The 18,844-nt window shown below is 38.8% G+C and overlaps 3 protein-coding genes and 2 long non-coding RNA genes across 23 annotated transcripts; 3 read left to right on the top strand and 2 right to left on the bottom strand.

The window, feature by feature from the left end:
- The first annotated feature begins 374 nt into the window (after positions 1 to 374).
- LOC121797683 lies at positions 375 to 6,755 on the top strand. Of its 15 annotated transcripts, XR_006049951.1 has the most exons (13): positions 377 to 1,309; positions 1,406 to 1,530; positions 1,600 to 1,855; positions 1,929 to 2,034; positions 2,153 to 2,221; positions 3,863 to 3,968; positions 4,288 to 4,358; positions 4,451 to 4,506; positions 4,635 to 5,322; positions 5,454 to 5,539; positions 5,640 to 5,740; positions 6,221 to 6,363; positions 6,733 to 6,755. It is a non-coding gene; the product is annotated as an uncharacterized LOC121797683 (long non-coding RNA). The 15 variants fall into 15 exon arrangements; XR_006049952.1 differs by having other exon boundaries at positions 375 to 1,309; positions 1,600 to 1,727; positions 1,813 to 1,855; positions 3,863 to 4,361; positions 4,451 to 5,322; XR_006049949.1 differs by having other exon boundaries at positions 376 to 907; positions 1,182 to 1,309; positions 3,863 to 4,361; positions 4,451 to 5,322.
- A 4-nt stretch (positions 6,756 to 6,759) lies between these two features.
- Positions 6,760 to 7,343, top strand: LOC121797685. Its single transcript, XR_006049954.1, has 2 exons — positions 6,760 to 7,077; positions 7,187 to 7,343. It is a non-coding gene; the product is annotated as an uncharacterized LOC121797685 (long non-coding RNA).
- Positions 7,344 to 7,725: 382 nt separating this feature from the next.
- LOC121797681 (trihelix transcription factor ASIL2-like) lies at positions 7,726 to 9,033 on the bottom strand. The gene has a single exon (XM_042196333.1). The coding sequence runs from the start codon at positions 9,002 to 9,004 to the stop codon at positions 7,988 to 7,990; it is 1,017 nt and encodes a 338-aa protein (XP_042052267.1). The 5' UTR covers positions 9,005 to 9,033; the 3' UTR covers positions 7,726 to 7,987.
- Positions 9,034 to 9,110: 77 nt separating this feature from the next.
- LOC121797682 (protein FAM32A-like) lies at positions 9,111 to 10,391 on the top strand. 5 transcript variants are annotated; one of them, XM_042196336.1, is made up of 3 exons: positions 9,111 to 9,244; positions 9,613 to 9,775; positions 9,956 to 10,391. In XM_042196336.1, exons 1-3 carry the CDS (start codon positions 9,113 to 9,115, stop codon positions 10,204 to 10,206), a joined length of 546 nt encoding a protein of 181 aa, XP_042052270.1. In that variant the 5' UTR covers positions 9,111 to 9,112; the 3' UTR covers positions 10,207 to 10,391. The 5 variants fall into 5 exon arrangements, with proteins under 5 accessions (XP_042052270.1, XP_042052268.1, XP_042052271.1 ...); XM_042196334.1 differs by having other exon boundaries at positions 9,116 to 9,244; positions 9,944 to 10,391; XM_042196337.1 differs by having other exon boundaries at positions 9,150 to 9,244; positions 9,609 to 9,775; positions 9,944 to 10,391.
- A 3,022-nt stretch (positions 10,392 to 13,413) lies between these two features.
- LOC121797680 (V-type proton ATPase catalytic subunit A-like) lies at positions 13,414 to 18,704 on the bottom strand. The gene is made up of 20 exons (XM_042196332.1): positions 18,475 to 18,704; positions 17,941 to 18,067; positions 17,676 to 17,731; positions 17,516 to 17,572; positions 17,273 to 17,384; positions 17,121 to 17,158; positions 16,696 to 16,797; positions 16,540 to 16,596; positions 16,358 to 16,429; positions 16,152 to 16,253; positions 15,987 to 16,049; positions 15,785 to 15,917; positions 15,286 to 15,392; positions 14,894 to 15,088; positions 14,709 to 14,795; positions 14,505 to 14,609; positions 14,276 to 14,373; positions 14,114 to 14,192; positions 13,935 to 14,023; positions 13,414 to 13,850 (listed from the first exon to the last, which is right to left on the bottom strand). Exons 1-20 carry the CDS (start codon positions 18,550 to 18,552, stop codon positions 13,736 to 13,738), a joined length of 1,872 nt encoding a protein of 623 aa, XP_042052266.1. The 5' UTR covers positions 18,553 to 18,704; the 3' UTR covers positions 13,414 to 13,735.
- Between the last annotated feature and the right edge of the window lie 140 nt (positions 18,705 to 18,844).

Genomic DNA, 18,844 nt, shown 5'->3' with positions numbered 1-18,844 from the left:
TTAAGTTAATGATGGTTACAAGAAAATGGAAAGCCAAAAAGTGAATAAATTGAAATAGATATATATGTTAAATAAAAATAATAATATTAATAAAAAAAACTTTATTAGTAATTCGAACAAAATTTTGGATTAGATTAACATTCTATTTTATACTGTTACAATGACATTAATATTACCATTTCTCTTTTTTTATATACGTATAATTTTTTTTCTCTATTCTACTCTTATTAAAAAAAATCCATAAATGACACTCTTATTATCTAAAAATAAAACCTTTTTCACTACCAATTTCCCTCACTATTATAAAATTAAATAAAATCTCGTTATTTATTTGAATTCATTAAAAAATACATAATAATAATTTTATTAATTTCTCCAAAATTCCTCTTTTGTACATAAATATATAAATATAAATAAGTAATTTTATAAAATAATTAAATAATACTATTGTAATACGAAAATAATTAAATAAGTAATACTCCTACAGAAGGCTATTCAAGCGGAATTTTCACTGACCCCTAACGGCGGAGCTCCGATAAATATTAATGGAAGCCGTGGAAGCAGCAACGGTGGCGGCAGGCCAAGAACAGCAACCGCCGGCGAAGGTTGTAGAGCAGCTGAACCCTGCGCTTCAGCAGCAGCTCAATCTGGACTCTTTAAAAACTCGCGCTATCAGCCTGTTCAAAGCCATCTCTCGCATCCTCGAAGAATTGGACGCTATAGCGCGCGCGAATGCCACCCCCAAATAATACGAGCATGCCATTTCAGTTCAACCAGTTTCCGCTGCAGTCGAGCAAATTCTTTTGCAATTGATCATTTAGGGTTTTGTTTGTGCAGGCAAGATGTTTCGGGGCAGTTCTCGATGGTTAATTTGGAGCTATATAATATTGTTGAAGATATTAAGAATGTATCCAAGGCTTTCTCTGTACATCCTAAAAATGTTAATGCTGAGAATGCTACTAGTATGTACACTACATAAGTGGATTAACTTTTTTCACTGCAGTCGTACTATTCAGTTTATGTAAGCATTCACATTATTTATCATGTCGGTTAATACTGAGAATGCTATTAGTATGTGTTGATTTATCTGGTACACTGCACACGTAGATTAATCTTTTTCCTTTCAGTCATTTTATTTGGTTTATTTTTCATTGTGATTAAGCATTCACATTATTTATCAGGGGTTAGCTATAAGGTCGTTAAGAGTTTGTCGAAATGTTGGCTTATAAGATTGCATCACTTCAAGGCATAAAAAGGCAATGAGAAGGAGAAAGACAAAAGAGGAATGACAAATCCACAGCTGGGTTCTGTATGTCCACTATAAAGATTATATGTTGATGAGTAAGAGGGGTGCAGTATGGGGATTCAATTTCGTGCATTAAGTTTGGGTGTTATTTGGCTGCAGCTCTGCCTGTTATGCTGTCATCTAAGCTTTTGCCGGGAATGGAGACGGAAGACAACACGAAGAGAGAACAGCTGTTACACGGTATGCAGGGCCTTCCAGTGGTGGCAAAACATGACAAGTTCAAGGTGGGCAGTCATACTGCTGGAATATATATGTACATCACTTCATGATGATGTATGTGTAATTGATCGCAGACTAGAATTGATATGAATCTAAGAGCAGCCTGTGGAAGTGCTGAGATGATCATAGCTGATGCCCGTAAGTCCTACTTTGGCACTCGACATGGCCACATGGGGCAAATCTTCTCCCAACTATTGACAAGGTTCAAGCTGCAAAAATACAAGAACAAGAAAATTATTTACTCAGCTGCTCTCAACACGTTATGAATGTTTGTGCCACTTGATCAGTTTCAGTTGTGTTTGATGCACTTCAAGAATTGCATATCCACAAGTATAATACACCTTAAGCTCTACATCATACATATCTCTTGAATTGGATTTCCTCTTTGACATTTTAAATGCAGGATTACGAGTACCTGGAGACCAAAGACAAGTGGCATTGTCACTTCCGATGCACTTGGTAGATGTACTTGCTACTAACGAGTAACGACAGGCTCCAGGATTCATCTGGTGTGTAATTTATGTGTTCTCTTTGCTTCAGGATCATTATTTCCCTTCTTCTTGTCTTTTGGATTGTTAGTATAGGATTTGATGCATCTGCTAACCATATTATTTTTGTACACTTTAGGGTTGTACCAGAAGCACGCCTCCACTCATGTCAACTACTGCCATTAATAATCAGGGCTCTTTATTACAGGTATTTAATCATTTTACATAAGCTTTCTAATCAAGATTATTTTGGGTATTTATGTTAAGAATTCATAGTCATTATAGTTTGTGCAAAGACATTACTAGCCTTTCATGGCCTTAACTATCGTGCCTTACATTTACACATTTCCTATAATGAGACCCTACTGCATTTTATTATAGAAGAACCTCTGGATTAGAACCTCTTGCAATTCTTGTCGATGATTAACTAATTGCTATAGCTTTCATTTTGCTATGGAAAGGGTCTCCCTACTTCTGGTTCGGTCATCATTGTAACTATTACCATAAGACCTTGCTATGATTATGACAACTGAAACTTTTTCTAAGTCCAGTTTCTGCGTCTCTACTTAGGAGGCGATTGGTTGGGGTAATAGTATAGGGGAATGCGGATGTGAAGGGAATCATTCCCATTGATGGTTCTTGGTCTGGGCTTTGGAATCAAAGTAAGTAATAATAGTGACCTCATTTCCGCATTCACTCCCCACCACTAATCAACGGTTAAGATTACCATTGCCCCTCCTGTTCAAATGTGTTTTCCTTGCCTTTAAGGAACTGGACAGATGCCCTCTTTCCATGTAAAACTGCATCTGAATTCTTCCGGTGGATGCTTTTCTGTGCCTTCTGTGCTTTTCTGAAGCCGAGATCTGAGCGAGGTTTCTCTAGCAGAGGCAACTTTTGTGTTGACTCGTGAAGTCCGGCGCTTGGTTGGACGTTAGTGTTCCACCTTGCTAAGCCGGAGTAGGAATCTTTGCCGAGAGATTTATGTGTTCTTGAGTGTTCTGGTTGTGTTTCTGAGAGTGTAGTGTAGTTTCTCGTGTGTGAGTTGGCCGGGGCGATGTTGTAATCGGTGGAACCCTAGGTTTTGTGGTTTGATTGTCTGAACCACTTGGAGTCTGAATCAGTAGGGTTCTTATTTGTATCTTGCTTTTGTACTGTTTTGGATTGTGTATTCGCTCTGTTAGCTAGAGAGATTGACCATCTCTCAATAACAATAAAAGATGTCCCGATAATTAGTGAATCCACTGGTGATATGATCCCTACATGGTGTATTTAGCTACATTTGTTTGGATCTGAATTTGATATAAATGGTTGAACATTTGGATCCATAAACCCTAACACACCCCTATCCTTATATTATAGATATGTGGAGTATTTATAAAAGAAAGAATATGATCGTGTAAATATCACGTGACCATGGGAAAATTTCCATTGCCATACTTACGGGAACGGATCTGTTTAACAAAACACAACACTATGCTGTGCTTAAAACTCAGACGAAATGGAAAGAAATGCAGATAGTATATAAGTTTGATAATTTTTCAACCCTTTTTCCCTATAATTACACTTTAGACAGATACTAGTTGAAATAGCATTCCACCCCATGGAAATATAATACTTACAATAATACATGTAAATAATTTATTAATACATTTCAATATTTTCTGTCACTAAGACACTAACTACTACTCCTAGTAAAACCCAATTTGTTCTATTATTATTTATAGAAATGGAGTATAGTATTTAGTACTCCATTACTAATACTAGTATTTGTTTTAAGAACACCATATATTGTGATGTGTTTTGCAAGTTTTGCTATCCCTTCCCGTTACTTTTCCCTAAATTCATACAGCTTCTCACTTCACGGAGAAGAAGAAAAATGCTGATTTGGTGCATGCGCCCTTGCTCATCACTTATGCCTCTATGCTCTCTCTCTGTCCGCTTTTTGTGATTCTACTGTAAGTTCTCCCTTTTCCTTTCTCTGTTTTGTTTTCGCTCGATCGATCCGCTTTTCTTATACAATTGAAGGTTGTTGTGGTCGCCTTCTGTGAAAACCATCTGGATGGTTTTGGCTGTTTTTATTGATTTTTAAGTGCTAGATTAACGTAATTGGATTTGCTGTGACTTGACTTAACTCATCATTGGCGTCGACCGATGCGATTACTCGCAGTAGTTTGTTTGTTTGTTTACTGTGTTTGATGGATGCATTAAATTAAATGATGTTCATGCTGATGGATCCGTGTTGCAAACATGGGATTAATCTATATCTTTCCAAAGCCCACTGCCACTACATGAAAGACCATTGCTTGTTTTGAGGCTGTCCTCCAGCTTCTGCTCCCTTGGAGAAGGTGGTATGTCTGTCTGTGACAACAATATATAGCTTTCTGTATTTTGATTTAAGGCTTCAGTCTTGTGATATTTTCCCATTTTCTTATTGCAGGCTAATGGTGTTCTAGCATATGTGGTGATGCTGGTTACATATCTTGGCCTCTGGTGGTAAGGATCTTTCAAGAGTTTTCTCATGCTTTATTTCTTATATAATATTTTTTTTTTCTTTTTTTTTTCTGATGTATCATACTTGTTCATTTCTGTCTTCTCATCGAAACTGAGCATTGTGCTCTTAGTTGCTTAGTGCTTGCTCGAAATCTCTCAAGCACTGTTTCTAGATGTAGTCAACGTTTTAAGCCAAGGTGGTTTTTATCTTGTAAGTTCCCTAACCTTCTAGTGCAGAGTTTATGGATATCTTTGTAATTTTTTTCAAGTTTGGAATTTTCAACCTTACAATAGTTTATGACCATTTGGGAGAGATATTTTCTGCATTAATAAATTCGGGAGCTTCGTCTTTTGCATATTCCTGTACGTCAATGATCAAAGTAAGTAGTCATGGCTATAGGTAGGTACCTCTAATATTCCAATTGTTCTCAGTTGCACATGTTTTTTTCTCTGTTTTTCCCTAGGGCCATGTTGCGCTATCTTCAACAGATTCTGGATTGTATGGAAACTTAATTATTGATTTCTATTGGGTGGAATTTTGGTTCTATCCTCGTAGTAGTCTTTGTTTCTGTCCCTGCAGCAGTACTTTGCTGTGTAGCCAAAATAACAGTAACGTAATGAAGACAGATGGAATCTTTTGTACATAAATTGTGGAAATTTGTTGCTGATATAATGATCACTTAACCGAAAGTAAAAGATTGATCCGCTATCTTTTTTCAGGGAATGGAGTTGTATCCTGGCATTGTCAAAGTATTCACAAACTGCAGATTTGGAATGATGTCTTGGGCTGTTCTTGCTGTTACCTATTGCATAAAGCAGGTAATGCTGCCTGAACTTATTGTTCATGGAAACTCTGTCTTCACTTGTAATTATTTTAGTAGTCTTTAACTATCTTAAAATGCCACAATTTGCTTATGATGGCCATTGGCCACTGTGTTATCCCCCTGCAGTACAAAACATATGGCAAGCCACCGATTCTATGTTGGTTAACACAGTATTAGAACACAATGGAATCTGGATATAGCTCATGATAGAGGTCTGGTTTTTGCAATTGAACTATATCGATTGTATCCCAAGTTTCCTCATGGTTGGTGATTGTTGTTTCCATAACTCCAATTTACTCTATGCATTTTTAGCTGGATTTTACATCTGTTGGGGATGTTTGGTGTGGGTCCCATCTATATATACATCTCCTGGCATGTACCTTGTGAATCACCCGGTGAATCTTGGAGTTAAGGTATTTTTTAATTACTTAGCAATTAGCCCAATAGTGATAATGCAATATGCATAATTTTGGCTTGCTTTAGATGCCTCCCTACTATGTTTTGCGTAGCTGTGAAGATCTTTAGTCAGGTTCCTTATAGGAAAGTAAAACATAATAAAAACACAATTTACATACTCCCTCCGTCTCATAAAAATATGAGCATAAAGTAGTGTTAGTGCATAGTGGGACTCATATTATTTTTTAGTGTTTTAATGGTGGTATAAGTTGTAAAATAATAACTTTCCATAAATGGAAATGCACATATTTTTGTGGGATGGATGAAAATGGAAAGTGCACATATTTTTATGGGACGGAGGGAGCATACAACAAATTAACATAATCATCATTTGGCTGAAAATTCTGAATGATAGTAGACTTATGCCATGGCCAGTACACTGCAATTGAGATCTTGCTCAACCTTATATCAGTTTCTTATCTCTAACTTGCCCTCAGTTAACTTTGTGTTTCAGCTAGCAATCCTCATTCTTGTAGCAGCCATACTCTGTATATACATACACTACGATTGTGACAGGCAAATACAAGAATTTAGGAGGACGAATGGGAAATGCCTGGTCTGGGGAAAAGCACCATCCAAGGTAGTGATGATGATCCGTGATCTCACTGTTTAATTTCCGTATTGGTGAAGGAGTTATTAAATTGTTAGTTTGTCTTTGTCAAATTTGATGCATATTGTTGCCTCATACACAACTACTACCGGTCAGACAAAGACCAGCCTTTTAGTGACATCAGGATGGTATGTCATGCTCCAAATACATTACATGTATTTGTAGGTCCCAAACACAACGACTACCAGCCAGATAAATACCTATCCCTGTACACTCAACTATAGTTGTGGCGTATTGCTTCATATCACCTTTCCACATTAGCTTCATGATGACCTGGAATACGGGTTGATCAAAACTTAGTTCGTAAAGAAATAACAAAAGAAAATTATGATTCGACAGGTGGGGCTTAGCTCGTAACTTCCATTATGTGCCGGAAATCCTGGGAGCCTTCTTCTGGACTGTACCAGCTCTGTTCAGCCATGTAAGCTTCCAACAATATTTGTAAGTTTAAAACTTAACACCTTCTTAACCCACCTCTCATCTAACTTTTAGTTTCTCCCATACTTTTATGTGGTGTTCCTTACAATTCTTCTTTTTGACCGAGCTAAGAGAGACGATTACAAATGCAAAGCAAAGTAAGCACATATCATCATCTTCACATATAGATGTCATATCTGATCCATTAATAGAAGCATGTCTCTGTGAATCTCATCATAGCACAACTCCCACATTGCAGTAGACTGGGTTGGTATTGCATTACATTTTTTATTTGTGATTGTGGTAAGATTTACATATCATGTGTTCATTGACTGATCGTAACATTTTGAATGGAAAAATTTTCTGTTTGTTGCAGGAATGGAAAAATTTTCTGTATTGCGAAAAGGTCCCTAGCAGGATTGTACCTGGAATTTACTAGTAGTAATCTGTGGATCCTTTAATATTTTGACATTGTTGAGGATTCACTTGCAATTGATCTATCAAATAAATGCTGCTTCTATTTTTGTTGTAAATTTGAAACGATTTCTCAATTATTGCATGAACTTCCATTTTAAATATCAATATTTTTCTGGACAGCAAATCAAATCTATGACCTAGACCAATTGCACTAAATCCTTGTAATCCAAATGATTTTTTATTAAGAAAAACAACACAAAACGAAACCATCACCCTCAATATCAGTTTTGAATCTTTATAGGCAACATCTTTCGGAAGATCAGACATTGACACAGTCAGATGGATGGATTAGTTAGTTCCACAACACATTATCCAAACATATTGAAGCATCAAATGTCACAAATAAATCAACTCAACCATAGGTTATGCACAAGTTTCAGTCCTTGCTACGAAACAACACAATCTGCAGAAAACAGAGCCATTTATGCACACAGTCTCTTAACTTATTCAGACAGATTTTATTCATGATTCTGCCTGATAAACAACAAGAACCGAGGGCATGAAAAATGACAACTAGAATAACTCTAATTATAGCTTATGCACAAGATTCAGCCTTTTTACCCCAATGCAGCAGCAATGGCAACAATGGCAAAGGTAGTATTACAGACAAAGGAAACAAGTAAGAAACTCAACCTAAGAGATTCAAATACCAAACAATTATACTTGTACAAATACATACCCTACTTGTCTACTCACATCCTCAATCACTGCTATCACTGTTGTTATTCTTGTTGTTTTGGGCATTGTCGTTATTGCCGATGATCCCATGACTGTGGTTGTTAGTCTCAGACCGCCTATTCTTGAGCTGTGATAGCTCTACCTGCGTCTTCATGAAGCACTGCATTCTCTGCAACTCCAACTCCTTTGCAAACTTCATCCTCTGCTTCTCCATCTCCACCAACTGCTGCAGTTTTGCAGTCTCGGCTTGCTCATACGCCTCACCAAATTTCAAGATAGCCCGAGTGAGCTCCTTCATTGAATTCCCACTCCCATCATTCTTCTTATTCATCAAATCAGGCCTAATTGCACGAACATTATTCACCACTCTAGGCATCATCGGCCTCTTGTAGCTATCTGGAGGCAAACCATCGGATGAATCAGCTGAATTATCCGGTTCAGATTCATCATCGGAGTCGACAGCAGGCCTTTTGCGGTTAGGCTTCTGCTGAGGATGGGCAGAATTTGACCTAATTCCTACTGGTATTCCCATCGGAACTCTTTGATAGGGATTACTGGGCTCCGGCGGAGGCGTGGCAGAGGAGGTCATCTTCGCGGTAGGGCCGATCAATTCGTCGAGCTTGTCGTAAAATCGCCACTTGCTCGGGCCTGCGCCGGCGGCGATCTTGGCCTTCTCGGCTTTGTACTTCTTCTTAACGGTATCGATCCGGTTTTTGCACTGGATGTCGGTTTTGGGGGTTTTAGAGTAATCCCCGCGGCTGCTAACAACGTCGGCGACGTCTTTCCAGTGCTTCTGCTTGAGATTCCCGCGGCTGAGCTCCAAATACCTCTCGCCCCAGGCCTCGATTAGGACGGCGGTGGCGCCTTCGCTCCAGCAATCCTCACGGCCGCCGCCGGAGCCGGGGGTTTTCTGGTTCTGGATGGGGAGAGCGAGGGTGAGGGAGTTGGAGGATGACGGTGGGGCGGCGGCGACGGTGACAGCGATCCGCCCGTTGGAAACCGGAGAGGGCTGGGACTGGATTTCTTCGTCGTCTTCCATAGATGAAGGAGATCTGGGTGATTGATTTCGGATCTGTAGAGAGAGAGAAAGGGGAATTAGGGTTTAGTTTAGGTTGACCGGCAAAATTTGCGGGTATGTAAATTGTAAATGATGGAACGGGAAGTAATGGATTTTTTTAGGGGGGCCCACCCGGACCTCAATAAAAACTCCCCCAAATCAGTCTGTTCTGTTGAGGTTGAACCAATACTCCACAAACCTAGAATCATAATTCTTGCTCAGGTATGCTCGGCCGCTCTTATCTTTTTCGAAATCATAGTTTTTTCATCATTATGCATATTCTTATTTTGGGAATTTGAAATTTGGCGGAAATCGATCATTCTTGTTACCTTGGATTTAATCTCCGCGAGGCCTAAAATTAGGGTTCTTATCCTAATTTCCTTTTAAAATAAATCCACCCAAAAAAGACTGAAGATTGCATCTTTTATCAGGGAATTCATAGGTATAAATCCACCGATTTTCCACAAGCCGGTTTACGACCTAGTTGTTTCCTTGCCCTGCCATTTTAATTTCATTTAATTATAGGTATGGTAGATTTTTGGATTTGAGTGTTTGTTGGAATTATTGAAGTTATTAGTATTGGCAGGAGAGAGAGAGAGAGAGAGAGAGAGAGAGAGATGTCTGGGTATGAGAATGTGATTGGAGGAAAGCTGAAGCTTAAGGGTAAGGCTCTGGATGTGAAGGCCGGCGGAGTGAAGAAGAAGAAGAAGAAGCAGAAAAAGCAGCAAGACCAAATTTCTGAAGCTGTGGAGAGTGAGTGTTCTGCAAGTCTTTGTCTTTATACCCTACAACTTGATGCGTCTTTGTGCTTGTGTATATATGCATTTTGATATTGTTCTAAATTAGTTAGCGTTAGGATTAAACCTTTGGTTGTAGTGTGTTTATCCTGTATTTGGATAGTGTCCCTTACTGGTGAAATAGGCGAGAATGCAGAGATGGCAAGTGATTTGGAGAAGCAAGAGAGCGCTGATGCTGATAAATCGACTGGAGATGATAGATCTGCGAGCTGGGATAGCAATCTGACCCCAGCAGAGAGACGGTACATGGAACAAAGGGAGAGAATCGACCGTCATAAGCTGGCAAAGACATCTAACAAATCACACCGTGACCGTATTGAGGATTTCAATCAGTATCTTGCTAACATGAGTGAGCATTATGATATTCCTAAAGTTGGCCCAGGCTAAGTATCATTCCACATCCACATGTGTTTATAATCTGTTGCTTTGTTGGTCCAGACCACACTTTTACCAACTCAGAGAAGTTGATCAATATGTAATCATCTCTTGTTGACGTTTATGTAATGGTGTTTTGCTTGCAATTTGACATTGTAAGATTCAGGGATTAATATAAGCTTTGAGCTTTGCTAAAACTTGATGATTCATATCATATCTGGTTACTGTCTATAGTGAGAGCATCATGCATTCCTGTATATAAACATAATAATTGGTCAATATGTGCTACTAAGCACAATTTCAACAAAAACTACTAAACTAACTTCATCCAACAACACAATAAACAACTTTAGCAGAAGTGAAGCAACTGAACTAGTAGTATGTACTCAATTTAAATTCTGACCCCTTCCTAACACATGACTACTCCCAAAGTTTGGGAGTTTCTACAAGCTAAATTATTTATCTGGAAAACTTTAATTTGGAGTCCTCAAAGCTGGTGGAAGGCATCTCCATTTGATGAGCCTCACTCTTCCCTTTCTACCAGCATGTAGAGGATTGATTGACGCCTTGGGAAATCCCAGCTTGGAATGATGATTAAGAATCCAACCTTGAAGGTCATCAGTCTGATATAAGAAAAGAGAAACAATACAGAAAACTCATGTTACTTGTGCAAGAAATCATTGGCATAAAAATTCAAGGACACGTAGAGCTTTCTGTAAAGTTCAAGCATGGTACAAACGCTCAAAGCATGAATGGTGGATGGAAGGTGGCTCAAAACACGTTTCAATGATGTCAATCTTACCTCATGACATATGCATTCACCAATCTTTTTCATATAATTCATTTGCTCTCTCGATTCATTCTCAAGGAACTCCTCTCCGAGCTGTCTCAAATGCAAGATTATCGCTCTGATCATCAAACCAACAAGGGGATTGTTGAGAAAAGGAGAAGCATTAATGAAGATTTGAGTTCCAAGATTAGAATATTAATCATGCCTTGTTTCAATAATAGTCTAGTTCCAAGAACACATTTATTGTACTAAGAGTCCCCAACATCCCTATAAATACATGGATATTGGGTACTATCATTTTATTATCTCATTCAATACAATCAATAGCTTCGCAATAATCTCTCATGTTCTCTCATTCTCAATATGCCGACTGAACCATTTAAGATGGTATCAAAGCGGGTTTAGACTCAGATAAGGTATCCATCATCCTTGATACCTTTCTCGGTCCTTTCATGTTTCCCTTTTACCCTTTCTTTTTCTTGTACCTGAAAGCAGTAAACCAAAATGTCAGAAGACAACAAATTATCCGAAACCTCAGATCCATCCATGGCGAACGAATTTGCTCGGCAGTTTGCCAATTTTATGCGCAATAGTTTTGCGACGAATCAACCAAATCCACTAGAAACAGTTGCCGTGTCATACAGAATTGACACGCAACACCTCCACACTGGCGGGAACAAATTGAACGGAGAAAATTACACACTTTGGTCCGTGCTTATGAAGACGGCGATAAGCGGTCGGGAATGGTCTCTCAAGTGACCGGAGTGCCTCCTCCCCACCACGAACTGATCCAGTCTTCGCGCAGTGGCAACTAGCCGACCACTGTGTGGTGTGTTCACATGGTTGACTCAGAACATCGAGTCTCGACTAGTTAGTCGAAACAGACACTCCTATGAAGTCAATCATGGGTTGCAAATTAGAGAAGAAACTGAGTTGACCGACCATAGTCGATATCGACGACTAGCCGGAGAACTTATATACCTTTCGCATGGAGGAAACTGTTGGCAATTAAAACATAAAAATGAATATAATAATATCTCACATCGGTGTACACAAAGAGCTTAATCCACTATATAAGTCTCATGGGCCTCTCCTCTTGTCACCAATTGGTTTTAAGATGGAACCCATGGATTTCTATCATGGTATCAGAGCGGGTTGCCGACTATGGGTCATATTTAACTGACCCAACAGTATATCTGAGCTGAAACCGAAAAAAATGACTGACCCAACAGTATAACTAGGCTGAAAATTTGGGCCAGTGGTCTAACCGATCGAAAAAACCGAAAAAAAATGACTGACCCAGCAGTATAACTGGGCTGAAAATTTGGGCCAATGGTCCAACCGGTCGAAAAAAAGATTGGGCCAATTGTCTAATCGATCATAAAAAAGTCCAACCCTTCCAAGATTCACCTTGAAGGGTTTGAGGGAGAGTGTTGGCAATTAAAACATAAAAATGAATATAATAATATCACACATCGGTGTACACAAAGAGCTTAATCCACTATATAAGTCTCATGGACCTCTCCTCTTATCACCAATTGGTTTTAAGATGGAATCCATGGATTTCTATCAGCAACACTTAGGCTCTGTCGGTATTTGAAAGGAACTTCGAGACATGGAGTGTTGTTCTCCAAAAACGGACATCTTGAGATTCATGGTAAATATGCGGATTGGGCAGGAAACCCGAATGATAGGAAATCCAAAGCAAGCTACTTACCTTTGTTGGAGTTAACTTGGTAACATGGAGGAGCAAGAAGCAGAAGGTGGTGGCTCTCTCGAGTGTCAAAGCAGAATTTCGTGAAATCGAAAGTGGATTGACCGAGATATTGTGGCTAAGGAAATTGATGAAAGAGAGTAATTTTTCTCCTAGTAATTTCCAGTTGTATTGTGATACAAAGTCGCTATAAGCATCTCACGATCGAACTAGGCATGTGGAGATAGACATACACTTCATCAATGAAAAAAATTAAAAAAGTATTGTTGAGCTCTCTTTTTCGCTCGGAAGATCAGCTTGTCGACATATTAATTAAAGAAGTCAACTCAAGAAACTTTGAAGATGTGCTTTTCAAATTGAGCATTAGATACTTCATCACTCAATTTGAGGGTGAGTGTTGAGAAAAGGAGAAGCATTAATGAAGATTTGAGTTCCAAGGTTAAAAAATTAATCATGCCTTATTTCAATAATAGTCTAGTTCCAAAAACACATTTATTGCAGTAGCTCAAGAATCTCCAACATTCCTATAAATACATGGATGTCGGATATCATTTTATTATCTCACTCAATACAATCAATAGCTCCGCAATATTCTCTCATTCTCAATATGCCAACTGAACTATTTAGTGGGGATAATCCAATGAGCTTCATCACAAAGTAACTTAGAAGAGCTCACACAATCATGCATCGATTGATAAGGAGAAAACGCAGATGATTTGACATTCGAATACCAATAGTATAAAACAAATAGAATCACACACTGTAATAAATAATGGGAGAGCCACAATTTATTCATAAGACAAACATGAAAAAAAATACTCGATTGATGCCCTCTTATTAGTGACCGAAAATCATGGGGCATCTACAACAAATATAAATTAAAGAAAGCTGCTACGCAGACAATATCCAGACCCATCATCTCAATCAATTAAAAGCATCAACACTGGCATGCCTCATTGCTTTCTTCACCACAACGCAACCAACTCGGCTCCAATGTAATGCTAAATAACAGCATCATCTACCAAACCATGCACTGATCACCGAGTTTCGTCCTCAAGATTGCGGAAACCAGCAGTCAAATCATCGTGGAGTTTCTGGAATTTCGCGATCAGGGCTTCCTCTCCTTCTGCCGGATCCTCAAACTTCTGGGAACTGCACCATTTTAAAAGACCATGGATGAATATCATGCTTAAAACGCTATACTAATAGCAAGCAGGTTAGGGTGGTTTAACTTACACCAAGCGGTAGAACAAATCTCCTAGACGGTGCTTGATAAGGGTGTAGGATATCTTCTGTCCGTCCATACCAGCTCCTCGCTCCACTGCCTGCACATGAAATTACATTTTAAAGTCAAGATCTAATCACTTCTTGCAGTTACCATTAAGTCTCAAATCACTAAGCGTCTATTACTTTACCTGATTAGCCAAATTATAGAAATGAATAATGTTGCGCATCATCCAAACAGACTTGTAGAATGGACAGAACTTGTCATAGCTGTGGCAAGAAAAAACAAGATTGTAACTTCTAATATTTAAACACTGTACGAAAAAATATCAAAATAGTTGGCAAACACTGACGGTGTAAATGCATTCTGGGCAAGATAGTCCTCCCTCAAGAGTTTTGCCGTTTCCAGAATAATTTTATCTGTTTCAGCAAGAGCATCTTTTCCGACAAGCTACAATGACACAAATATCCAAAATTAATTTCTAAAAGGAAATCTGGCAGCACTCAGGTTGAGTTTAAGTTATAGTAGTATTTAACAAACACAGGATCATGCTATCATTATAGGCACAATCACTTGTGTACCTGCACAATTTCATTCAAATCATCCTCTCTCTGAAGCACTTCACGAGCTTTTGTCCTAATGTCAATAAAATCTGAATCAAACTTCTCATAGAAGGATTCCAGTGCCTGAAAAAGATCAAATTTCAGCATTCCAACAAAGAGATCCATTTAATCCAGAAAAAAGGTACAAGAAAAGCTCCATCATATCCAAAAGATAAAGCCTACCCCTGAATACTTTGAGTAAGAAATGAGCCAGTTCACAGAAGGGAAATGTTTTCTCTGGGCAAGTTTTTTGTCTAGACCCCAGAAAACCTGAAATGTGCAAACAAAGTACAGAAAATTAGAGTTGGGGTTGTCTTGGTGGACAACTGGACATTTGCCAGTAATTCATAATCTGAAGACACCTTTACCTGAACAATACTAAGAGTTGCAGATGTAACAGGGTCAGAGAAATCTCCTCCAGGGGGAGAAACGGCACCCACAATAGTAACACTTCCAGTCCTTTCAGGTCCACCGAGACATTTAACTTTTCCAGCACGCTCATAGAAGGATGCCAAACGTGCCGCCAAATAAGCAGGATATCCACTGTCAGCAGGCATTTCAGCCTGCACATGGAATAACGCATGTCAACAAAGTAAATATGAATACATAACTTGTTCACAGTTGCAATAAATAACCAATACACAGGCGAGTAAAATTGTTGAAGGTATTAAACAGCCAACAAAATATAAATAGACAAGGAACATGAGTGAAAATATATGAACCACTGATTTGGCTGGTGAAGCAATTTTGTGATACATACCAATCGACCAGAAATTTCACGCAACGCCTCTGCCCAACGAGATGTCGAATCTGCCATCATACTGACATTGTAGCCCATATCTCTAAAATATTCAGCAATGGTAATTCCTGTAACAAGCCAAGATTGCATATAACATTGCACGATGCAGACCATGTATCAGTTGAAAAGCGTGTTGAAGAGTATAGCTTGATTTGTTTCCTTTTTCCTGGCTAAGTCACCCTTACTAAATCAACAATCCAAGGTTACTCTAGATATACAATAGATCAAATCAATTTGACCAAAATACTTGCTTTATCTTTGTGGTATATTATTCTAAAAATTTATCCCTTACTCCGACAATCAACTCCCCTAAAGAAAATGATATTGCCCCTAAAAAAACACTATATTTACTCATTAGGATATAGGAAATGGGACCATTTCCATTTGTGAAGTGTGTAACGCAGCTTTTGTTAGGAGTATCAACTATCAGAAATATGAACACAGTGATTATAATGGCCACCTGTGTAAATTGAAGCCTCACGAGCAGCCACAGGCATGTTTGAGGTGTTAGCCACAAGTGTGGTACGTTTCATGACAGATTCCTCCCTGCCATCAGGCAGCGTCATTGTCAATTGAGGGAAATCCATAAGCACCTGCAGATAATACCTAGGTCAGACACTTCGATTACCCTAGGTTGATTAAACATAAACCAATTTTCATACCTCAGCCATTTCGTTTCCTCTTTCTCCACATCCAACATAAACAACAGTATCAGAATTAGAGTACTGCATATGGAAGCAAAAGAAAACCCAATTAGAAGTTTAGAAATTGCATTAAACATTTGCCACAAAGTTTATGAGAAGTCAATGCTAGTTGATGAAGTTCACCTTGGAGAGCGCCTGACTAATGACAGTTTTTCCACAACCAAATGCACCAGGAATGGCACAAGTACCACCAAGCACGGAGGGGAATAGAGCATCAAGAACGCGCTGAAATGAAGCAGATAATCAGATTATACAAGGCTGAGATTGACATGAACTTATGATTCTGGAAACACATTAGTAGGAAAGGTATCCTAGTTATAAGAATTCACCTGTCCGGTCAAGAGAGGAGTATCCGCAGCAAGCTTTGAAGCTACAGGCCTAGGTGTACGCACAGGCCAGGTCTGCAATAAGTAGGCATATCAAGCTAAGCTTCTCGCTATTTCTATAATCCATAGCAAATATTATTCATTAGTCAGCCACACTCTAAACTATCCAAGTTTTAGATGCTAACCTGAAGCATGGTAAACTGTTTTTTCACTCCTTGGAACTCAAGCTCAAGGACAGTGTCCTGCAAACAGTTAGAAATCCAATGTTATATGATTATATATTTTCTCAGGAATATATAGATTGCTTGATAAGCATGTGCTCCTCCATGAGAGATATAAACCTTCAACGAGTATTGACCAGCAGGGGCTACATAGGTTATCTTCCCCATAGCATCAGGAGGAAGAGCAACATGATGTTGCATTAAACTGTTCTCGTGTACAGTCTGCACAAAGAGTTCATGTAAGAGCTTAAAAATTCAGCAGTAGTATTTAATACTCCCTCCGTTCCATAAAAATAGTCTACTTTTTCCATTTTGATCTGTGCCACAAAAATAGTCCATATCTACTTTTGGCAAGTCTTTTCTCTCTTATAATGTGGGCCCCGTTCTCCACTAACAATATTTCAATCACTTTTTCTTTCTACATCTCTCCTACTTTACCAATTTCGCATTAAAACCAATGCCGTCTCCATAGTCCCTATTTTGATGGGACGGAGGGAGTATCAAGCAAGATATAAGTTACTAGTCTGGATGAGTCACAAACTCACCGCATATAAGTCACCTCCTGTCAAAAGATCTCCCTCTCCTGCCATTATAAAATTATATGCAATCAGTTAGGAGCAACCGCTTTGTGGGGCATTTCTATCTCAAAAACAACATGTTTGTCAAAATTCAAATAACATGACTTTGGTTTTCAGACCTATTTTCTTTGGTTGAAATTCCCAAAGTGTATCTTTGTCGAGTGCTGGGACAGATACACCACGGGGAATGTACACATCACCAGACTTTATTGCGATGGTTCTGAGAGGCCTCTGCATTGAGAATTGACCCAAAAGCAAAGTAAGCAAAGCAATTAGAATATACTCAAACAACAGGTTCAAACCAGAATATTTCAGCTATAATGTCAAATTACGATAACTAGATAACACGGAAGTTGACCAACCTGAATACCATCAAATATATTTCCCAAAATTCCAGGACCCAGTTCAACTGACAGAGGCTGTAAAAGTCAGTCAGGAGTAAAGGTGCTCAGTTGTTAAGTTTATAATAATAAAAAATACAATAACATAATTCAAAATAAAAATTTGTGATGACGTGAGAACCTTGTGCGTCCGAAGAACGGGGTCATTCACCATCAGTCCAGCCGTTTCCTCATAAACTGCAACAAAAAACATAAAAATGACTATGGTAACAAATTTTGAATGGAATGAGCACAAGTAAGAAAAACAGATCGCTTTCCCATATCTGCAAACTCAATCACACGGTAGAGCACCAAGTCCATAGATCCAATAGGTGTGTCATATAACAAACAGAATAGAAGGTTGTAGAGCATCCGTGATACACTTAATATATATCAATATAGCTAACCCTGTATCGTGGCGGAATCTCCTTCCAACCGAATAATTTCCCCAATAAGATTGTCGTGTCCAACACGAACTAGCTCATACATAGCAGCTCCGGCCATTCCATCAGCAACAACAACTGGTCCGGATACCTATAAAAAATAGAGAAACATACATAAGAAAGACATAAAACATGTAGTATGTACTTAAAAGTAACGATAAAATTTCCAGCTTTTTTTTGCAACCCCATTTCTTTCACACAATGGTGGATCGGATGAGAAAGATTCGTCCTATATGAGGAATTAAACAACACAACAAATGTGGTGAAAACAATATGAACAATCTGGATCAAATTTAATTATATTCGAGCGATTGCATAGATGGTGGAGTGATTTCGAAATCAGACAAATTAAACATCCGATCCAAACTATTAAAATACTAAAGCAAATTAAAAAAATCAGATCCAAAGCAGGCTGCATCCAAATTGGAAAGCAGTAGCATGATTGCGCACATAACAAACAGCAGGCAATTGAACGCCTGGTATAACCGCTAAGCTCACCTTGCGAACGTATCCGTACTCGCTCTCCTTCTCAGCATCCTCGAACGTTGTCAGCGGACCTCCGTAGACGGACGGCATGTTTTCTGATTGAATCAAGGTCGAAATGATCGACGAGAAGCGGTCCTCCAATCAAATCTTGCACCGATTTAGATTTTCACGAGTGTGTGGAGAGAGGGAGAGGGAGAGAACGTGAAGAGATTGATGTGGGTAGTTGCTGCTGGAGCTCGTCACTGACTGATTGAATATTTTGATCATGCCTCGAGGGTATATCGGTAATTGAAATAAGTGGAGAGATAATCTGTTTCGCCGCTTTGCCGGACCAAGCACTGCGATTGAGCCACGTAGCACAGGATTCTTGCAGAACGATATT

This window comes from Salvia splendens, chromosome 4, assembly GCF_004379255.2.
Source record: "Salvia splendens isolate huo1 chromosome 4, SspV2, whole genome shotgun sequence".
Taxonomy (NCBI): Eukaryota; Viridiplantae; Streptophyta; class Magnoliopsida; order Lamiales; family Lamiaceae; genus Salvia; species Salvia splendens.
This window is presented reverse-complemented; position numbering and strand designations above follow the sequence as displayed.